The sequence below is a fragment of the Protopterus annectens genome, chromosome 7.part0 (genome assembly GCF_019279795.1).
Source record: "Protopterus annectens isolate FY-2018-M chromosome 7.part0, PAN1.0, whole genome shotgun sequence".
NCBI lineage: Eukaryota > Metazoa > Chordata > Ceratodontiformes > Protopteridae > Protopterus > Protopterus annectens.
Window position 1 is genome coordinate 1346025805 of NC_056739.1, and position 15529 is coordinate 1346041333.

The following is a 15529-nucleotide window of genomic DNA, read 5'->3' on the forward strand; positions in this document are numbered from 1 at the left end:
GAGAACAGCAGCTGTGGAATGCATAAGTTGCCAAAGGGGTGGAGATAAGACAGACTTCAGGATCAGTAGACTTGTTCATTCTCTAACACCTGACTCTCACCTCCACTATGGACTAAATGTACTAGAGGACATTCATCCCAATGGATGATGAATAGGTGCAAGAAGAGGAACCATTAGGCAATGTAAAAATTGTCTTATGCTGTCTGACAGCTACCTACTACAACTCAAATAGCACAACACAGAGTGAGAGATATATATTTATTTAATGTCACTGTTGGCTGATGGCTCCTACACTGTCACCACTGTTGCAAGGATCATCAGCAACTGCCCCACAGTGCACCTTTCCACAACTCACATAAAACACATAGTCCATCATATGCCAGGGTTCAAAGCTTAAGCTGCCCAAACCTCAAAGACCTCTGAGACATGGCAAGGGCACAAAACACTATCAACATTCTAAGCCTGCAACAAGGGCAAAGCCTACCACCTCACAAAGTTACACTGTCTCAGATAGTATACCTATGCGGCAAGCATCCACACAATCTAATATCTAGTCATAAGTGATTCCATAGTGAGACATACGATGCACCAGTCACCAGGATGAGTAAGAAGAAAGTGACAGTCCATTGCTTGTCTAAGGCCAGGATTTACCAGGGCACACAGGTACTCAAGCTCTTAACCAGCAAGTAACATTATGAATCTGTCATATTGCATGTGGGTGTTAATGGCTCAATACACAACCTCCATGGACTATATGAAGAAAGACAAGATGAAGCTCTTCAATTACATGACCCAGGCAGGTGTGAGCCTAGCACTGAGCAGCATTCTACCTTGTCTGAGGATGTTATCTCAACATAAGCAAAAGATGACTGACTTCAATAAGTGGCTTAGCTTTTAGTATCATTTAAGTGGGGAGGGGGGGGTCTCGTTACGCTTTCATATACTGGCTTAAAAATTATCTACCCCATTGTGGCTATTTTAGGAAATACCAACCAGATTAAACTACCTAAGTAGCTAAACAAACTAAGGAAAGCTTAAAGATACTACTGATCAGTGCTAGTAACCTAAATAAAACCCTCCAATGTCTGCAAGCCCATCTTACCCTAGAGGGCACAGACATATGTGTAGTAACCAAGACATGGTTCAAATTGGTGTAGAGCTCTCTGGCTGTGCAGGACTACAATGCCTTCCATACATTTAGACCAGCCAGTATACAGGAAGTGAAGAAAGATGCTGGTATCACAATCTTCAGCCAGAAAAGGCTCATATCAAGGCTGACAAAGCAGCATGATGCCCTTTAGATACTTCATGTCCAACTTACCATCAAAAAAGTCCCCTAGTCCCCTATCTTATCCTGGCAAGCTACAGAACACCATCTATGACTCAGAAATTCATACTACCTACCTAAGTTAGCTAGAATCACTTATCATTAATCCAAATACCATATTCCTAGACAACGTCAGCTATCTATCCATCTACAGACTAGAAAACATATACCACCACTAGTGTGCAAGTCCAGAGATTCCTGGACTTTGTCATTACAAATGCTCTGAAACAACTAGTCAGAGTACCCACCAGATGAAACAACATCCTTGACCTTGTCCTGAGAAATATGGGTGAATCATGTTCTGTTCCCAGTGTAACATCCTCACTCATCAAGTCCAACCATAAAGCCTTCTTCCTTGCAATAAACATAAAACCAGAGTCCCACTCAGACCCAGATACTTGTAAAAACTTCTCCATGACTAACTTCCTATTTCTGAGTAATTCCCTAGCTAGATTGAAATCCCCCTGAACCCAGAAAGCTCTGCTGTCTATGTAGAAAAATACACGGCCAACTTTTATCAAAATGTAACACAAATGCATAGAAGCAGACATACCCAAAAGAAGGAAGTGCAACAAACCCTATAAACAAAACACTCTGATGGAATCACAGCATAATATTTATAATAAAAGGAAGAAAATAATAGCCAAAAATGAAAAGTCCAACACCCAATAAATAAGACTCTAATCATGAAATTAAACAAACAATTTGGGAACATAGTAAAATCTACCAAGGCTAAATTTGAGAGAGAAAAAAAACTCACAGGCCAAGAATAACCACAAAGCCTTTGTCAACTATATCCACAATCTTAAGGGCAATACACAACAGTGTGCTGAACTAATTGTAAATGGTGCCATCTATATCAAAGCTGTCAACATAGTAAACCTGCTAGCTGATAAATTCAGCTCAAACTTTTCCTCCCCCCCATCACCAGTAATCCCAAAAGGAATATCAGAAAACTATGCAATCCCAGCTATCATATAGGATCATAGCCTGGAGGTGCTGTCATGGGCCAAAAATGCAGCTGTTATGGGCCCCAACAATATTCCAGTATGAATCCAAAATAGCATGAAACAACATATTTATATACCCCTAACAACACTTTTTAAGCTCAGCCTCCAAGCTGGCTTTGTTACAAGTTAATGAAAGACAGCAACAGGAGTATCCCTGCACAGGAGAGGACCATTCACCAATGTGGGCAATTACTGTCCCTTACGTCTGACCAGCGCCATATGCAAAGCCATGGAAAGACTTAAATAGAACTAATCAATAAGGACATAGGAAATGTGCAAACACTGAACCCATCACAGTTTGTTTTTTTTTTCCAAGGGCAATTCATATCTGGCCAACCTAGTGGACTTTTTCAAAAAAGTTACCAAAGTGATGGATTAAGGGAAGACAGTATGCACTGCTTACCTTGACCTGTCTAGTACTTTTGATAATATACCCCACTCAGGCATTGTGGATAAGCTTCTCAAATTAGGAATAAATCCCTATGTTACCCGATGGAATGGAAACTGCCTCAAAGATACAACACAGGATGTCAGGATAGGTCTTGCTATGTCAACAAAAAGACCTGTCACAAGTGGAGTCCCACAGGGTTCTGGTGTGGGGATGCTCTTACTTGGTATCTATTTCTTAGAAGTCAAAATAGACTTTAAAAGTCTGTGGTTGACCAAGTTTGTAGACAACTGCAAGCTGGTTGCAGTCACTGAATACCCTTACGACTCAGCGATCCTACATGATGCCTTCTTCTGAACAAATGACAGGTGTCAGAGTCATGGACTAAAAGTAAATTCCAAAAAGTGCATTAGTGTGTGTTTTGGAAAATTAACTACCTCTGTTAATTGTCACATTGACAATCTGCACCTAAGAGTAGACCTATTTATCAGGGATTTGGGCACATACATTCAGAGTGACCTAGCTTTTGACCAACATGTGTCCAGTGTTGTGAGGAAGCACTTCTACATTGTGCAGCTTATAAATAAAACAGATAGCATCTAGGTTAAGAGTGGTCAATGTCCTACTTTACTCAGCTCTCATTAGATCCGTCATAGAGTATAATGCTCCCATTTGGTATGCACCTGACCAGGTACTTGCTATAACTGGAGTTTCCACAGAAGTTCCTTACAAAAAAGAATAATGGGTCTACGGTACATGACCTACATGGACTGCCTCTAAGCCCTGTTGCTATACTTGGTCTCATACAGACTACTAAAGGGTGACCTGTGCCAGGCTTATAAGGCATCCACAGAATCAGCACAAATGGACCTACTGCACATCCACAAGTCAAATGATATTATAAATACCCGAACCAAAAACCTCAGTCTCTTCTGCAACATAAACAAAACAGTTTGCAGAGATAGGTGCATATCCCAGAGGATACTACTATTATAGAATAGACTCCCTATATATGTAAAACAAAGACCTTCCAAAACCCCGTTTAAGTGTAATTTGGACCAGTGGCTGGGAAATAGGAAATTTACCTCAGAATGGAACCTTATCCTTGTAACGAACAGAGGCAGTACTTAAATGCCCAGTCTTACAGTAGGGTACCCTAATACACTGAAGGTGAGATGCAAACAAGATAATCTGCTACAAGTGAGAAGTAGTTAAATCTAAATATGGCAAAGATACCTATGGGGTAGCATATCAGTGACAAAAGGTAAGCATGGCTAGGCTTAAAGTGTTTCATCAGGGACAATAGCCAAGTATACACCTACAAACCTATGAACTTTTAGCAACTAAAAAAGTTAGTTTAGGCAACCATTTTGTATTAAATTATTTTATTTACTTCTTTTTTCTTGGCAGGAGCAGGGTTTGGGAACCAAGGGGTACTTCTTTGCTTACCTTCTACCTGGGGAAAAAATTCTTCCTCTCACTTCAGAGATGAGAGAAGCCTCAGTGGATAGACTATAGCAGATAGTCAATGTGAAACCAGGGCCAGCACCACCATTAGAGTGAATCACACATTCATCTAGGGCGCAGATCATGAGGGGGTGCAGCCAGGTGGCTCGTAGCAAGTATTCGCGGAACTCAGAGCAGTGCGCATGCATGCTCGAGTTCCACTTTAACAAAAAAAAAAACACACACACTATTGCTGGACTGCTTTAAAAACAGTCTGTATTAACCAGAGATTGCAGGTATCCAAGTCCAATTAAACTGTTTAGTCAGCAGTCATGTATGAAAAAGTGGACTGGTTACATATTTGTTCTTTGTTTCTAACATCCTGGGCCTGGAGTTTGGCAGGGTCAACCAGATCATAGTAGAAGAAGAACTCTGCAGTGGGCTAGCTGTTTTGGGGGCAGTTTGTGATTTTCTAACACTCCTAGCATGGTCAACCAGATACTAGTAGCAGGTGAGGTTAGGTAGTGTGTGTGTTTTGGGAGCTGTTGATGACTTTCTTTTTTTTTAAATAAACTATCCTGGCAGGATTGACCAGATACTAGGGATGCAATATGTTTTGGGGACTGTTAATTTTTTTTTTTTTTTATTTGTAATACACTGGCATGGTCAACCAGAAAGAATCTGTTTAAGGATGACATGTTTTTCTAACCTCACAGCAAGAGGTTCTCCCATTCGATTCTCGGCGTGGCTTGGGAGTGCCTTCTGTGTGGAATCTGCATGTCCTCCCTGCGGTTGGGTAGCGTTTGAAAGACATGCGTGCGTAAATGGGCATGCCTTCGTTGAAGGTTGGGCGTCAAGCTGGCACCTCGGCATTTCGTAAAAATCTACTGCCAATCATTAACGGACCGGAGTTCTGCTGTGGCGACCCCTTACTGGGAAAAAGCCGAAAGACAAACAACAACATCGTTTTGTAGGGGTAGTCAAAATAAATAGGACTGTTGTCAATGTTTTGTTGCTGAAACAAACTGTACTCTTGCATGAGTACAGTGTGTATTGGTGAAGTGAAGTAAGATCATGTGCAAGTTCTTGGCTATGTAATGTGAAAGAAATACAATAATGTAACTGTGGCCTTTTATTTTTCATTATTTTAAACATTGTAGGCTCAAAGTATATTCTCTCGGTAGACAGTTGGAATGGGGGCAATGCCTATGTGTAAATAGAATGACTGCAGTTCTGTTTTACTTTGCAAGAGTAATGCGTGTTTTAGTGAAGTAAGATTGATCACAAGCTTTGAACTTTTAAGTATTGTTTGTGTGGGAAAAAAAGTATACTTAATTAATGACAATTCGTCTTTTTTGTTGCTGTTTTTGTTTTCGTTTTTAACCTCGCAAGATCAAGTCATATACTGTGGTTAGGGTTGTGAGTGGAGATTGGGGCTGTGTGAATGGAACAAATGGCCTGGCTGCTTACTGTTACAGTTCTGCAAAGCTAGAATTACAATACTTTTCTGTCTGTACTTTACGATAAGTGTAAAATAATTAGCAAGTTTACGAATAATTCTTAATTTGTTATTTCATCATTGTTTCCTTTTTCTATAATTTCAATTAAAAAAGTAACTTATTTGTAAAACAAGAGGCGCACTAATAAGTTTTGCCTAGGGTGCAAAATAACCTAGCACCAGCATTGTGTGAAACAAGAACTCACTAAGCAGGTAGAAAAAAAGTAAGTGCTGCCTGCTGTATTATAACTGAAGTCTAGAAAGAGTCATTACAAAAGTAGTTCAAAGTTTCACGTTCTGCTCTTGCTTAACATAACTTTAGATGACAAACGCAGAATCCTTTCTGCAGCTAAAAAACTTTTTGTCACAAATCTACAAAAGTGACAGCTGTGGTATTTCTGATGTACTGCAAAGAAATTATTAATGATGTGTAATCAAAATACTTAAAATTTAAAAAAAAACTAATGAGGCTGCACTTATAAAAGTAGATGTAGATTTGTAAGTATTGCAGTTTTATACTTTCTGTCAGTGAGTACTTTTTGAGGTCTCCCTTGCTGTAGTGAATTATAGCCATTGCCTTTTTTTTTTAATCCTAGAGTGTTTTTGCAAAAATGCCTTTTGGGCACAACTGCAAAATGGCAGTGACATAATTCCTGAGGAGTGTTCTTATGGGTAGTATTTTGAAACACTGAGTCTGCATTGTTAAATGTGGTCAAGAAATGGCAAGGTTATGGCCATTTGGTGAATGTTCCATAGCAATATATTAAACTACTGATCATCTAGAAAATAAAACAACTATTTCTTGTTTTTTTTTTGGGGGGGGGGGTCCCACTAAATGAAATGTGCGTCTAGACTGAGGAATATAGTAATCCTACAAGAAAAACTTAGCCAAGATAGAGTTTTCACTCTGTGATACCTTAAACCTCCTATAATACAAGCCCATGGGACATATGCAAATGACCGTTTAAGGACATCAAGTATTTCAGCTATATACAACTTCTGAATGTCCATGACTTTTTCCTTTTTAAGTTTTTGTGGATACATTCAGGCCAACAAAGTCAAACCCCACTAACTGTGAACATGCATGTTTCGGCCTTCTTATGATCTCTTCAGCATAGCATAAATGGACTGTTTGGCTATAAGGATGCACTCTGTGTGCATCTTTAGAGAAGAATATAAGAAATGCAATGCACACTGAGTGCATTCTTAAGGAAGATATGTACATTCTGTGGCATCCCCTGGCCAGTGGGCCCCCCAAGTCAATGGGCCCTAGGTGACAACCTAGGTCACCTAATGCTGGATCTGCCTTCATGACACACATCTGTAAAGTTAACTCACTGGTCACACTCCCATTGTGTCCCGCCAAACATAAGTTTTGTGAACACAGTTTTGACTGTTTACTTTGAATGTGTTCCACACCTCTAATAATGAAAACAAATGTAGTGTCTTCAGTTTATAAGACTCATGTGCCTGTTTAATTTCTATATTAACCCCATTCAGTTTAATTTCTCCAAGTCATTTGGGTTTCTAATACCATGACAGGAATGGACTCTATTCCTAAGTAAAATTATGATTAAAGTTCATAAAACTGGTATTGTTTCAATCTTTCATGTTAGCCAGAAGTGCTCTTGGCAGCACCAGCAATGTGCCCAGAATGTATTCTTTCTGCAATTCATATGAAGTTACATGTATCAGTAACATATCTAAGTACAATTGTAAATTCTTTTTTATAAAACCCATTGCTCCTACTACTGTTGGACTGTCTGGGTAATCTTCTTCCACATTGTCCTCATTTCACCCTGTAAATTCTGGTATTTTATGATATTGTGTCTGTCTGTATGTAAGACACTATAGTCACTGGGTGTAGCAGTTTCAATGCTGAGTGTTATTTTTGTCTTCTTTTCATTGACTACTATATCTGCTTTGTCTCATCTATTTTTGAACTGTTGGTAATGGGTGATCCCATATGATATAAACGTCATTATTTTCTGTAATGCTTTGTGACTCATGTTTCCAATGCTTCTCGCCTACTTCAGTATTATAATGTTTGCACAATCCCCAGTGCAACAGTCTTGCCACAGTATTATGCCTTTCAGTATACAGTACTTCTGCCATTAGTGTATCACACAAAGCAACAAGATGTGCAACCATTTCCAATTCTGTTTTACAAAACCCACATTTGTCTGTTTCTCCCACATGTTCAATGGACTTTGTAAACCAATGTGTACATAGTCCACTATCCTGGGGCACCACTGTTAACCTTTAGTCTTTTGGTTTAAATTCACCTCTCCTTAACCATTTTTGCATGCAGTCATGATTGACGTGAGGTTGTTCCAAGAGTTTTCTTTACTTGCAACTATACTTGTACATTTTCCACATTTTTTGACTTCTCATCTATTCCCTCACCTTATATTATTTCTTTTGTGTTTTGGCACATTCAGTTGCTGCCTGATTTTTATCTACTTCTGGTTTGATTTCCATTCCTGCTTGACACCGATATCTTTCTGCTAAACTAAGCAGGGAAGTCATCTTAGACTAATTGTCCTCATGTTTTAAAACGTTCACTATGTTTCGATCTTGTGAGGTCAGTGGATGTATATATGCAGTCCTACGATTGCAGCTCTATACATGTAGTCAATTTCAAGGAGACCCATACTGCCTTCAGAATAGAGAATATATAATCTTGGTATACACTTATTTTTTATAAATAATTTCATAAGCATGAAGCATTTTTCTTGTTTTCCTGTCCAACTGATCCAATACGTTTTGGGGCCAATTAATCACTCCAGAACTGTAAGTTAGGACAGGAACAGCAAACTGGTTTATAGCTTGGACTTTGTTCCTAAATGTCAGAGCTGTTTTCAATATTAATTTTAGTCTTCTAAAATATTCCTTACTAAGTTTTATTCACATTTGTCGATGTTTTATTGCTGATCCTTCATCAATTCCCAAATATTTAGACACTCCCTCTTGCTCATATTCTTTTATATAACATTCCTGTCCCTGACTGATGTTTTCTTGGTGCTGCAGTTTTCCTGCTTCAAAGGCTGCTTTTGCATATTTATCAAGATCAAATGACATTCTTATATTTATTTTTTATTTTATTTATTTATTTACATTTGTTTACTGGGAAAGTCCGACTGGACACAGGTCCATTTTCAGTGGAGGCTCGGGAAGAAAAGCTCCACAGTACAATAGAATGCAGTACATGAGAGAACAAAATATAGAATATACAATTGATTTTAATACATAATAGGTTAGAAGTTAACAGTTTTAGTTAGACAGTACAGTAGACAGTCATTGAGGTACATAGTAAAAACATTGAGGTACATAGTCAAAAGCTTAAAAAAAATATATATATATATATTTTTTTTTTTACCAGTATCTGGGTTTACAAACGTTTTAGGGCAAATGTGTTTATACTTATCTGAACATGTGACACACAATTAGATTGGTATGGATTAACCTGGAGTGTAACATGAGCATAGCCAGTTAGTTAAGTAGTGGGTTTTAAGAAGTTTTTTGAAATGATTGAAGGAGGTGGTAGAAGTTATATGGATTGGTAGTGTGTTCCAGGTTTTGGCAATGGTGCTGGCAAAGAGTGATTTACCAGTGTTATTTTTATGTTGGATGACAGTTATTAGGTTCTGGCTGTTATATCGTAGGGTTCTAGTGGGAATGTGGGGCTGTATTAAATGCTGAAGTGTTGGGGTTAACTCAGGGAGGTAGTAGAGCTTGTGAGCTATAGAGAGTTGATTGAGCATGAGTATATGAGTCAACTCAAGCCAGTTAAGCTGTTTTAGGGATAGACAGTGGTGGGATCTGTAAGAAGCATCAGAAGGAAACTTGGCAAGTTTATTATATCAAGATTCCATTTTATTTAGTTCAGTTTGGCATAGATTAATCAAGATGGGAGAGGCGTAGAGGAGGGTGGATAGGAGATGAGTCCTAGCGCTGGTAACTTTGGTATGTTTAGTCATAAACTGTTGGTTCCTGTAGAAGAGGCCTAGCTTTTTATTGACTTTCTTGATGGTTTGTGCTATGTGGATGTCGAATTTCAGGTTATTGTCCATCTCTACACCTAGCAGTTTAGTGTGTGTGGTTGGACTAATTTGAATGTTTTCTTTGGAGTTGATGATGAAGTTGTTGCTCAGGGGAGGAGATCTACCTGGGCCAAAGAAAATCAGTTTTTTTTTTTTTTTTTGGGGGGGGGGGTTAAGAAGAAGTTTGATGTTAGTGAACCAGGTTTCAGCTAGGGTGAAGGTGTTTTGGGTTAGGGTTTGTAGTTCACTTAGGGTGGGGGCGGCACATATAAGGGTGGTGTCGTCAGCATATTGTACTACTGAGGCAGATGGTAAGGATGAAAATATCTGGTTAGTAAACAGAGAAAACAATAGAGGGCCGAGGACAGACCCTTAAGGGACTCCTATAGTTACTGGTAGCAGGGGAGACAATTGGTCTTGTCATAGAACAGCATGCTGTCGATCTGACAAATAGCTGTTAAACCATGATACAGAGGAGGGACTTATATTTAGGGTAGATAGAGTTGCAAGAAGCATGCTGTGGTTTACCATGTCAAAGGCTTTTGATAAGTCTAAGAATATGGAAGAAGTGAATAGACCCTTGTTTCTGTAGTGGTTAACTATGTTGGTAAATGATAATAATGCTGTTGTGGTGCTGTGGGAAGGTCTAAAGCCATGCTGGGATATGGAGAGCAGGTTGTTATTCTGGAGGTATTGCATAAGTTGAGTATGAACTACTCTTTCTAATATTTTGGATAATGGTGGTAAGATAGCTATAGGGCAATAGTTGGTAAGTTCTAAGGAGTTACCTCCTTTGTGCATTGGGATGATATGGGAGGTTTTCCAAGAGGCTGGCACTTTGCATTCTGACAGAGATCTATTAATGAGAATGGAGACTGGATAGGCTATAGCTCCAGCTGATATTTGAAGGAAGTCTGCTGGTAGATTATCAGCTACTAGAGTGGTTGGTTTAAGTTTCTTAAGGAGTTTAGAAATTGCCTTGGTGGACATGGGGTGAATTTGAAAACTGGGGGTATTGTTTTGTGTATTGGGTGGGTTGTGGTAGTTATTGGTGTAGGTAGTAATATTATTTTGGGCATTGGCAAGGGTCTGGACTGTTTCGGTGAAGAATTTATTAAATTATGTGGGTATGTTTTCATGATTATTTTGTAGCAGAGGGGTTGGTGTAGTGGACTTTCCTGGGCGCAGTATACAATTTATTGTGTTCCAGAATTTTTGCGGGTTATGAGCATATTTTTCTTGTAGGTTTTGATAGTAGTTAAAATTGTCTAGTTTGATATGCTTTTTTGGCTTTGTCCCGGAGCTCTAGGTAATTTTGTCTTAAGGTAGTGGTTATGGTTTTTTTTTATATTGAGACCAGGTGTTGTCCCTTTCTTTCATTATAGTTTTAGTGGGATTTGTTAGCCATAGGGCATAATTAGTTTTTTTTTTCTAATGGTTCGGGGTATCATCTCAGAAAGTTTTTATTATTTGTAGTTGTGTTTTCAGTTCCTTATCTGATGAACTCTATAGTTTTAAATTATCCACATAAAGAAGATGAGAAGTCTTTACACTTTGATTATTTTCTAGGAGCAAATTTGCAATCATGACCTAATTTGTTAAGTAGACAGTTTAACTGGTTAAGGGCAAGACAAAAAGGCAGCGGTGACAAGGAGTCACCATGGAATAACCCCCTTCAAATTTTTATCCTTGGAATAATAATTTTCTTTATCATGGCTTAACTGCAAAGTGATTTGCTACTGTTTCATGGTCACTGTAATGTAATGGATCAGTATAGGGTTTGTCTTATACATTTGTAAGCACTCTTTTATCCATGAATGTGGGATGCTGTCAAGTGCTTTTTTGTAGTCTATCCATGCCATAATTAAATTCTTCCCCTTTTTACAGTTCTCCATTATGACTTTAACAACAAACGATCCTTTGCCCCATATGGCTTTCTTTTGCTACCCTTTTGTTCTATTGCCATGATTGTGTTTTCATCTAAATGACTATAAACTTTATTGGCATCAGTTCCAGTGTATAGTTTATATATAATTGGAAGGCAAGTTATTGGTCTATAGTTTTTAGGACAGCTTTCAGGTTTGCTCTTAAGGATGAGTATTGTTTTTCCTGTTGTTAAACAGGTTGGTATCTGTTTGGGGTGCGCGTGTACTTAGTTCTTACTCATAGCTAAATCTTCATGTAAATATGCTAATACTTTTAGCCAGAAGTTAGGTACTGCATCACAGCCTAGGGTTTTCCATTTAGGAGCTTTTCTTAATTTTATTTCAATTTCTGGGCATTACTTTATCCCATTTCATCTCCTGTACATTTGAACTTCTTATTCTTTCTTTTATTTCTTCTATCAATTTAGCATCTTTGTTATGTTCCATGGGATCTTCATAAATATTTTTCCAAAATGTGTCTATTTCTTATTTTTTTGGTGGTGTTTCAATTCTTTTTGCCTTGTTCATAGGTTCACAGGTTCATAGGTGTTTACTAGGCTAACAACCACAAGGGCCTTTTTAAGCCTAGCCATGCATCCCAAATCTCTGACAAGTTCTGATACTCTTGATAAGTGTTAGTATGGGCATGGGAGATGAACCATTTACAAGTTACATGTTTGCATTAGAGACATAGGTGCCAATCCAGGGATTCATTTCCATTTTCCCATCCAGTTGTCCAAGTTGCACTTTAATTGTTTTAGGGAGAACTCTACTTCACATGAATGGGGAGTCTGTTCATTTCATGCCCAAGGTAGTTAATGAATTGTCTCTTAATCAGTTAATATGCCTTCCTTTTTTCCTTCTCCACAGTCTGCTTGTGAGAAGGTTCTTTACTTTGAACACAGGTTGTTTGAGAAAAATCTAACTTGTTGTAATGTTTCATCTTTTTCAGAAACGTTATATTTTCAACTAGCAGTATCCACACAAGGAAACACATGCTATACAAGAGAGGACACAGTTCATGTAGGCTACACCAAATATAAAACATGTTCATGTTGAGTGCATTAACTCAAACTAAAATTGTATAGCTGGGGACAAGGTATGAGCATACTAACTAACCATTATTACATTTGTGGAGATCATGCTTATCCCTGGCTCCCTGCTAACTGCTTCAGGTTCTGCTGTGTAGGCTACATTACCCCAGCTATCCAGCATTTTTGTCTCTACAGACTGGCTGATTAAGAAATAGAAGATCAATACACTTAGTTGAACAGGTACTGACTTGCTTTCTGTCTCATTATGATAGCTATTAACTATAGCTGAAATGAATACTTTATCATATGTACTAACTGAATTGGCTAATAAACTGAACATATTCATATGGCTAAGAGAGAAATGACTGAAATGAGGGCCGTGGTGTTGCAAAACTGACCGACCATTGATATGCTAGTGTCCAAAGGTGGGGGTCTGTAGGCTCTTGGATAAGTGCTGTTGATCTTATATTTCTGACTTCCATGATGAAGAAAAAATAACTGACTACATGGGAGAGTTTGCAATACTCTAACCATAACGTAAAATGGACACTATTCAACTGGTTAGGAAATGTGTTTTGGAATATAGAACTAATATTTTTCAGAGTTTGATAGTTATAGTAACTGCAATTTGTCTTAATTCTTTAAATAAAAATGTACTGAACTGATACATGAGAAAAGCAAAACAATGGTAACAATTTCTCCTAAATAAAGACATCCTAGAGCATGTGTGACAATTGCAATAATGTTGTTGTTGATAACCTGCAAAATACTGCATTAAACTCAAATGTGACATATAAGGGGTGTGAGAGGGAAATTAAAGGGAACAGAAAAGAATTATAGTCAATGCATATTATATATATTCTGTAATTCTGAATGCTTAGAGATGTGTGTCAGACACTAACTGCAACCTGAGATGGAATGCTACATTCTTCTCCTGTTATTGTAGCAGACAGCAAAACAGCTGGCATATGTTTCCTGTTTGACTAAAGGCAAATTCTATAGCTGCATTACCAACTCAAACCAAGGGAGTGAATAACTAAGTGGACTACTTTAAAATAATACTAGAAAAACAAATACGTTCATTATACTAATGAAGTTCTCAGTTACAAAAGTTTACTAAATATGACTGTAAGATGGTAAACAGAGTTCAAGATGTGGCCAGATGTTGCTCTGCTTTAAAAGAATAATGATATGCTCATATACATGTACTTTTCACATGAACAGCGTGAGCAGACGCAAGATTCTGATTTGTTAAAATTGTATCATATCATACCTAATGTCTTTTAAGGTATAAAAAAGGCCACCTTTGCAATATTTCTTTAGGATCATGTTAAAAAGTTCTTGAACCCCCTCATGAGTTGTAAACCTTATGATTTTTCTTAAACAAGAAACATCTTTATTAAACCATCACTTATGATACAAGTAATTTGTACTTTTCCTTTATATTTATCTGCATATCTTAAAAGGTTTTCTGCCTGTGCTATCTTTAGTTTATTTGCAATAGTGTATGATAGATTCTGATACTGCATATTGCTTTAATCATGTCTATTTTTCTAAGTATTTTTGTTGATCTGTTCCCTCTTCTGTACTCTTCTAACAATGACACTTCTTGTCTTAATTGCTATATAGTTTTCTCTAGTTGGTATTTCCATGATAGCATTTGATTTCTCCCCTTCCTTTCCCTTACTGGCCTGTGCTTTTGTGGTATGACTTTATCTGTTATTAATTTAGTTGCACAGTAATATATCCTATATACTTCTGCTATATCGTATTAATTTCTATATACAGTCCTGATTACTGTATTCATTTGTTTTATCAAACTTCTAACATTTTAGATCTTACTGACTTTTTGTAGTCTGTTTCTTTCATTGATCTTAATATGTCTAACCATCTCTATTAAATCAAGAAACTCTTCCCTTAGATAATTTTCTTCTAAACTGAGGGCACATTCTTTGTTCTCCATTTCCTGTGGGCATTCTACAGAAAGTTCCAGAGCATCTTCCTGCGCCATATTCTTTTGAGTTTCATCCTGTGTCATCCATTCCACTTTCATATGGGAACTCACTGGCCTATCACTTCACAACATTGACTGTGCCAGAGTTGCCACAATTTCCTCTTCCTTCCCTTGCTGTGCATCTCCAACTGAACATTTGTACTGGTTTCCTACTGAAGCTCCAAAGTATCTTCATATGGCAGTTGATCAGATGTTTCCTGCTCCACTGGTTTCTCCTTAATTTGGGGATTCATTATTCTATCCTGCTGTGGTGTTATCAGAGTTAGATTTTCTACACTAAATCCTTTACTTCACAGGTAATCCATAACCTCAGTTTCTATTTCTTAAATTCTCCATTACTAATCCTTCTTTCTACTTTCCCTCTTTGTTTTCTTATTTTTTGTATTGTAAAAATGTTCCATATCCAGATGCCTTTGTCTTTATTTCTCCTCAAATATCTTTGGTGCTGCTGTTTTTGTACTGATTAGTTTTTGCTTTCTCCTTTGCATAAATATTGCACCATATTAAAACTCTTTTTCTTTTCCATGTCCATACTTCTTCTTCAGATGTCTCCTGTTCTTCCTGTTTCTCCTTACTTGAGCGACTCATTGTTCCATTATACAGTGATATAATCTGTGTTAGACTTTCTGCAGGTATTCCCTAACTTCAGCTTCTATTTTTCTAACTTCTACTTTACTAATCTCCTGTTCTGTGTTCCCTCCTCCTGATCTTATTTTTTGTATTGTGAAATATTCCATATCTGGGTGCCTCTGCCTGTATTTCTCTTTGAATCTCTTTGGGGCTGCTGTTTTGTATCAATTAATTTGGCTTTCTCCTTTGCATAAATATTGTACCATGTCAGATC

The 15529-nt window shown here is 37.7% G+C and overlaps 1 protein-coding gene across 1 annotated transcript in view; it reads left to right on the top strand.

Moving 5' to 3' along the window:
- LOC122806163 (uncharacterized protein K02A2.6-like) overlaps positions 1 to 12610 on the top strand; it is a 32473-nt gene extending 19863 nt beyond the window's left edge. The window contains 1 exon segment of the mRNA XM_044076399.1: positions 12590 to 12610. Coding sequence (XP_043932334.1) covers positions 12590 to 12610 — 21 coding nt within the window.
- Positions 12611 to 15529: the final 2919 nt, after the last annotated feature.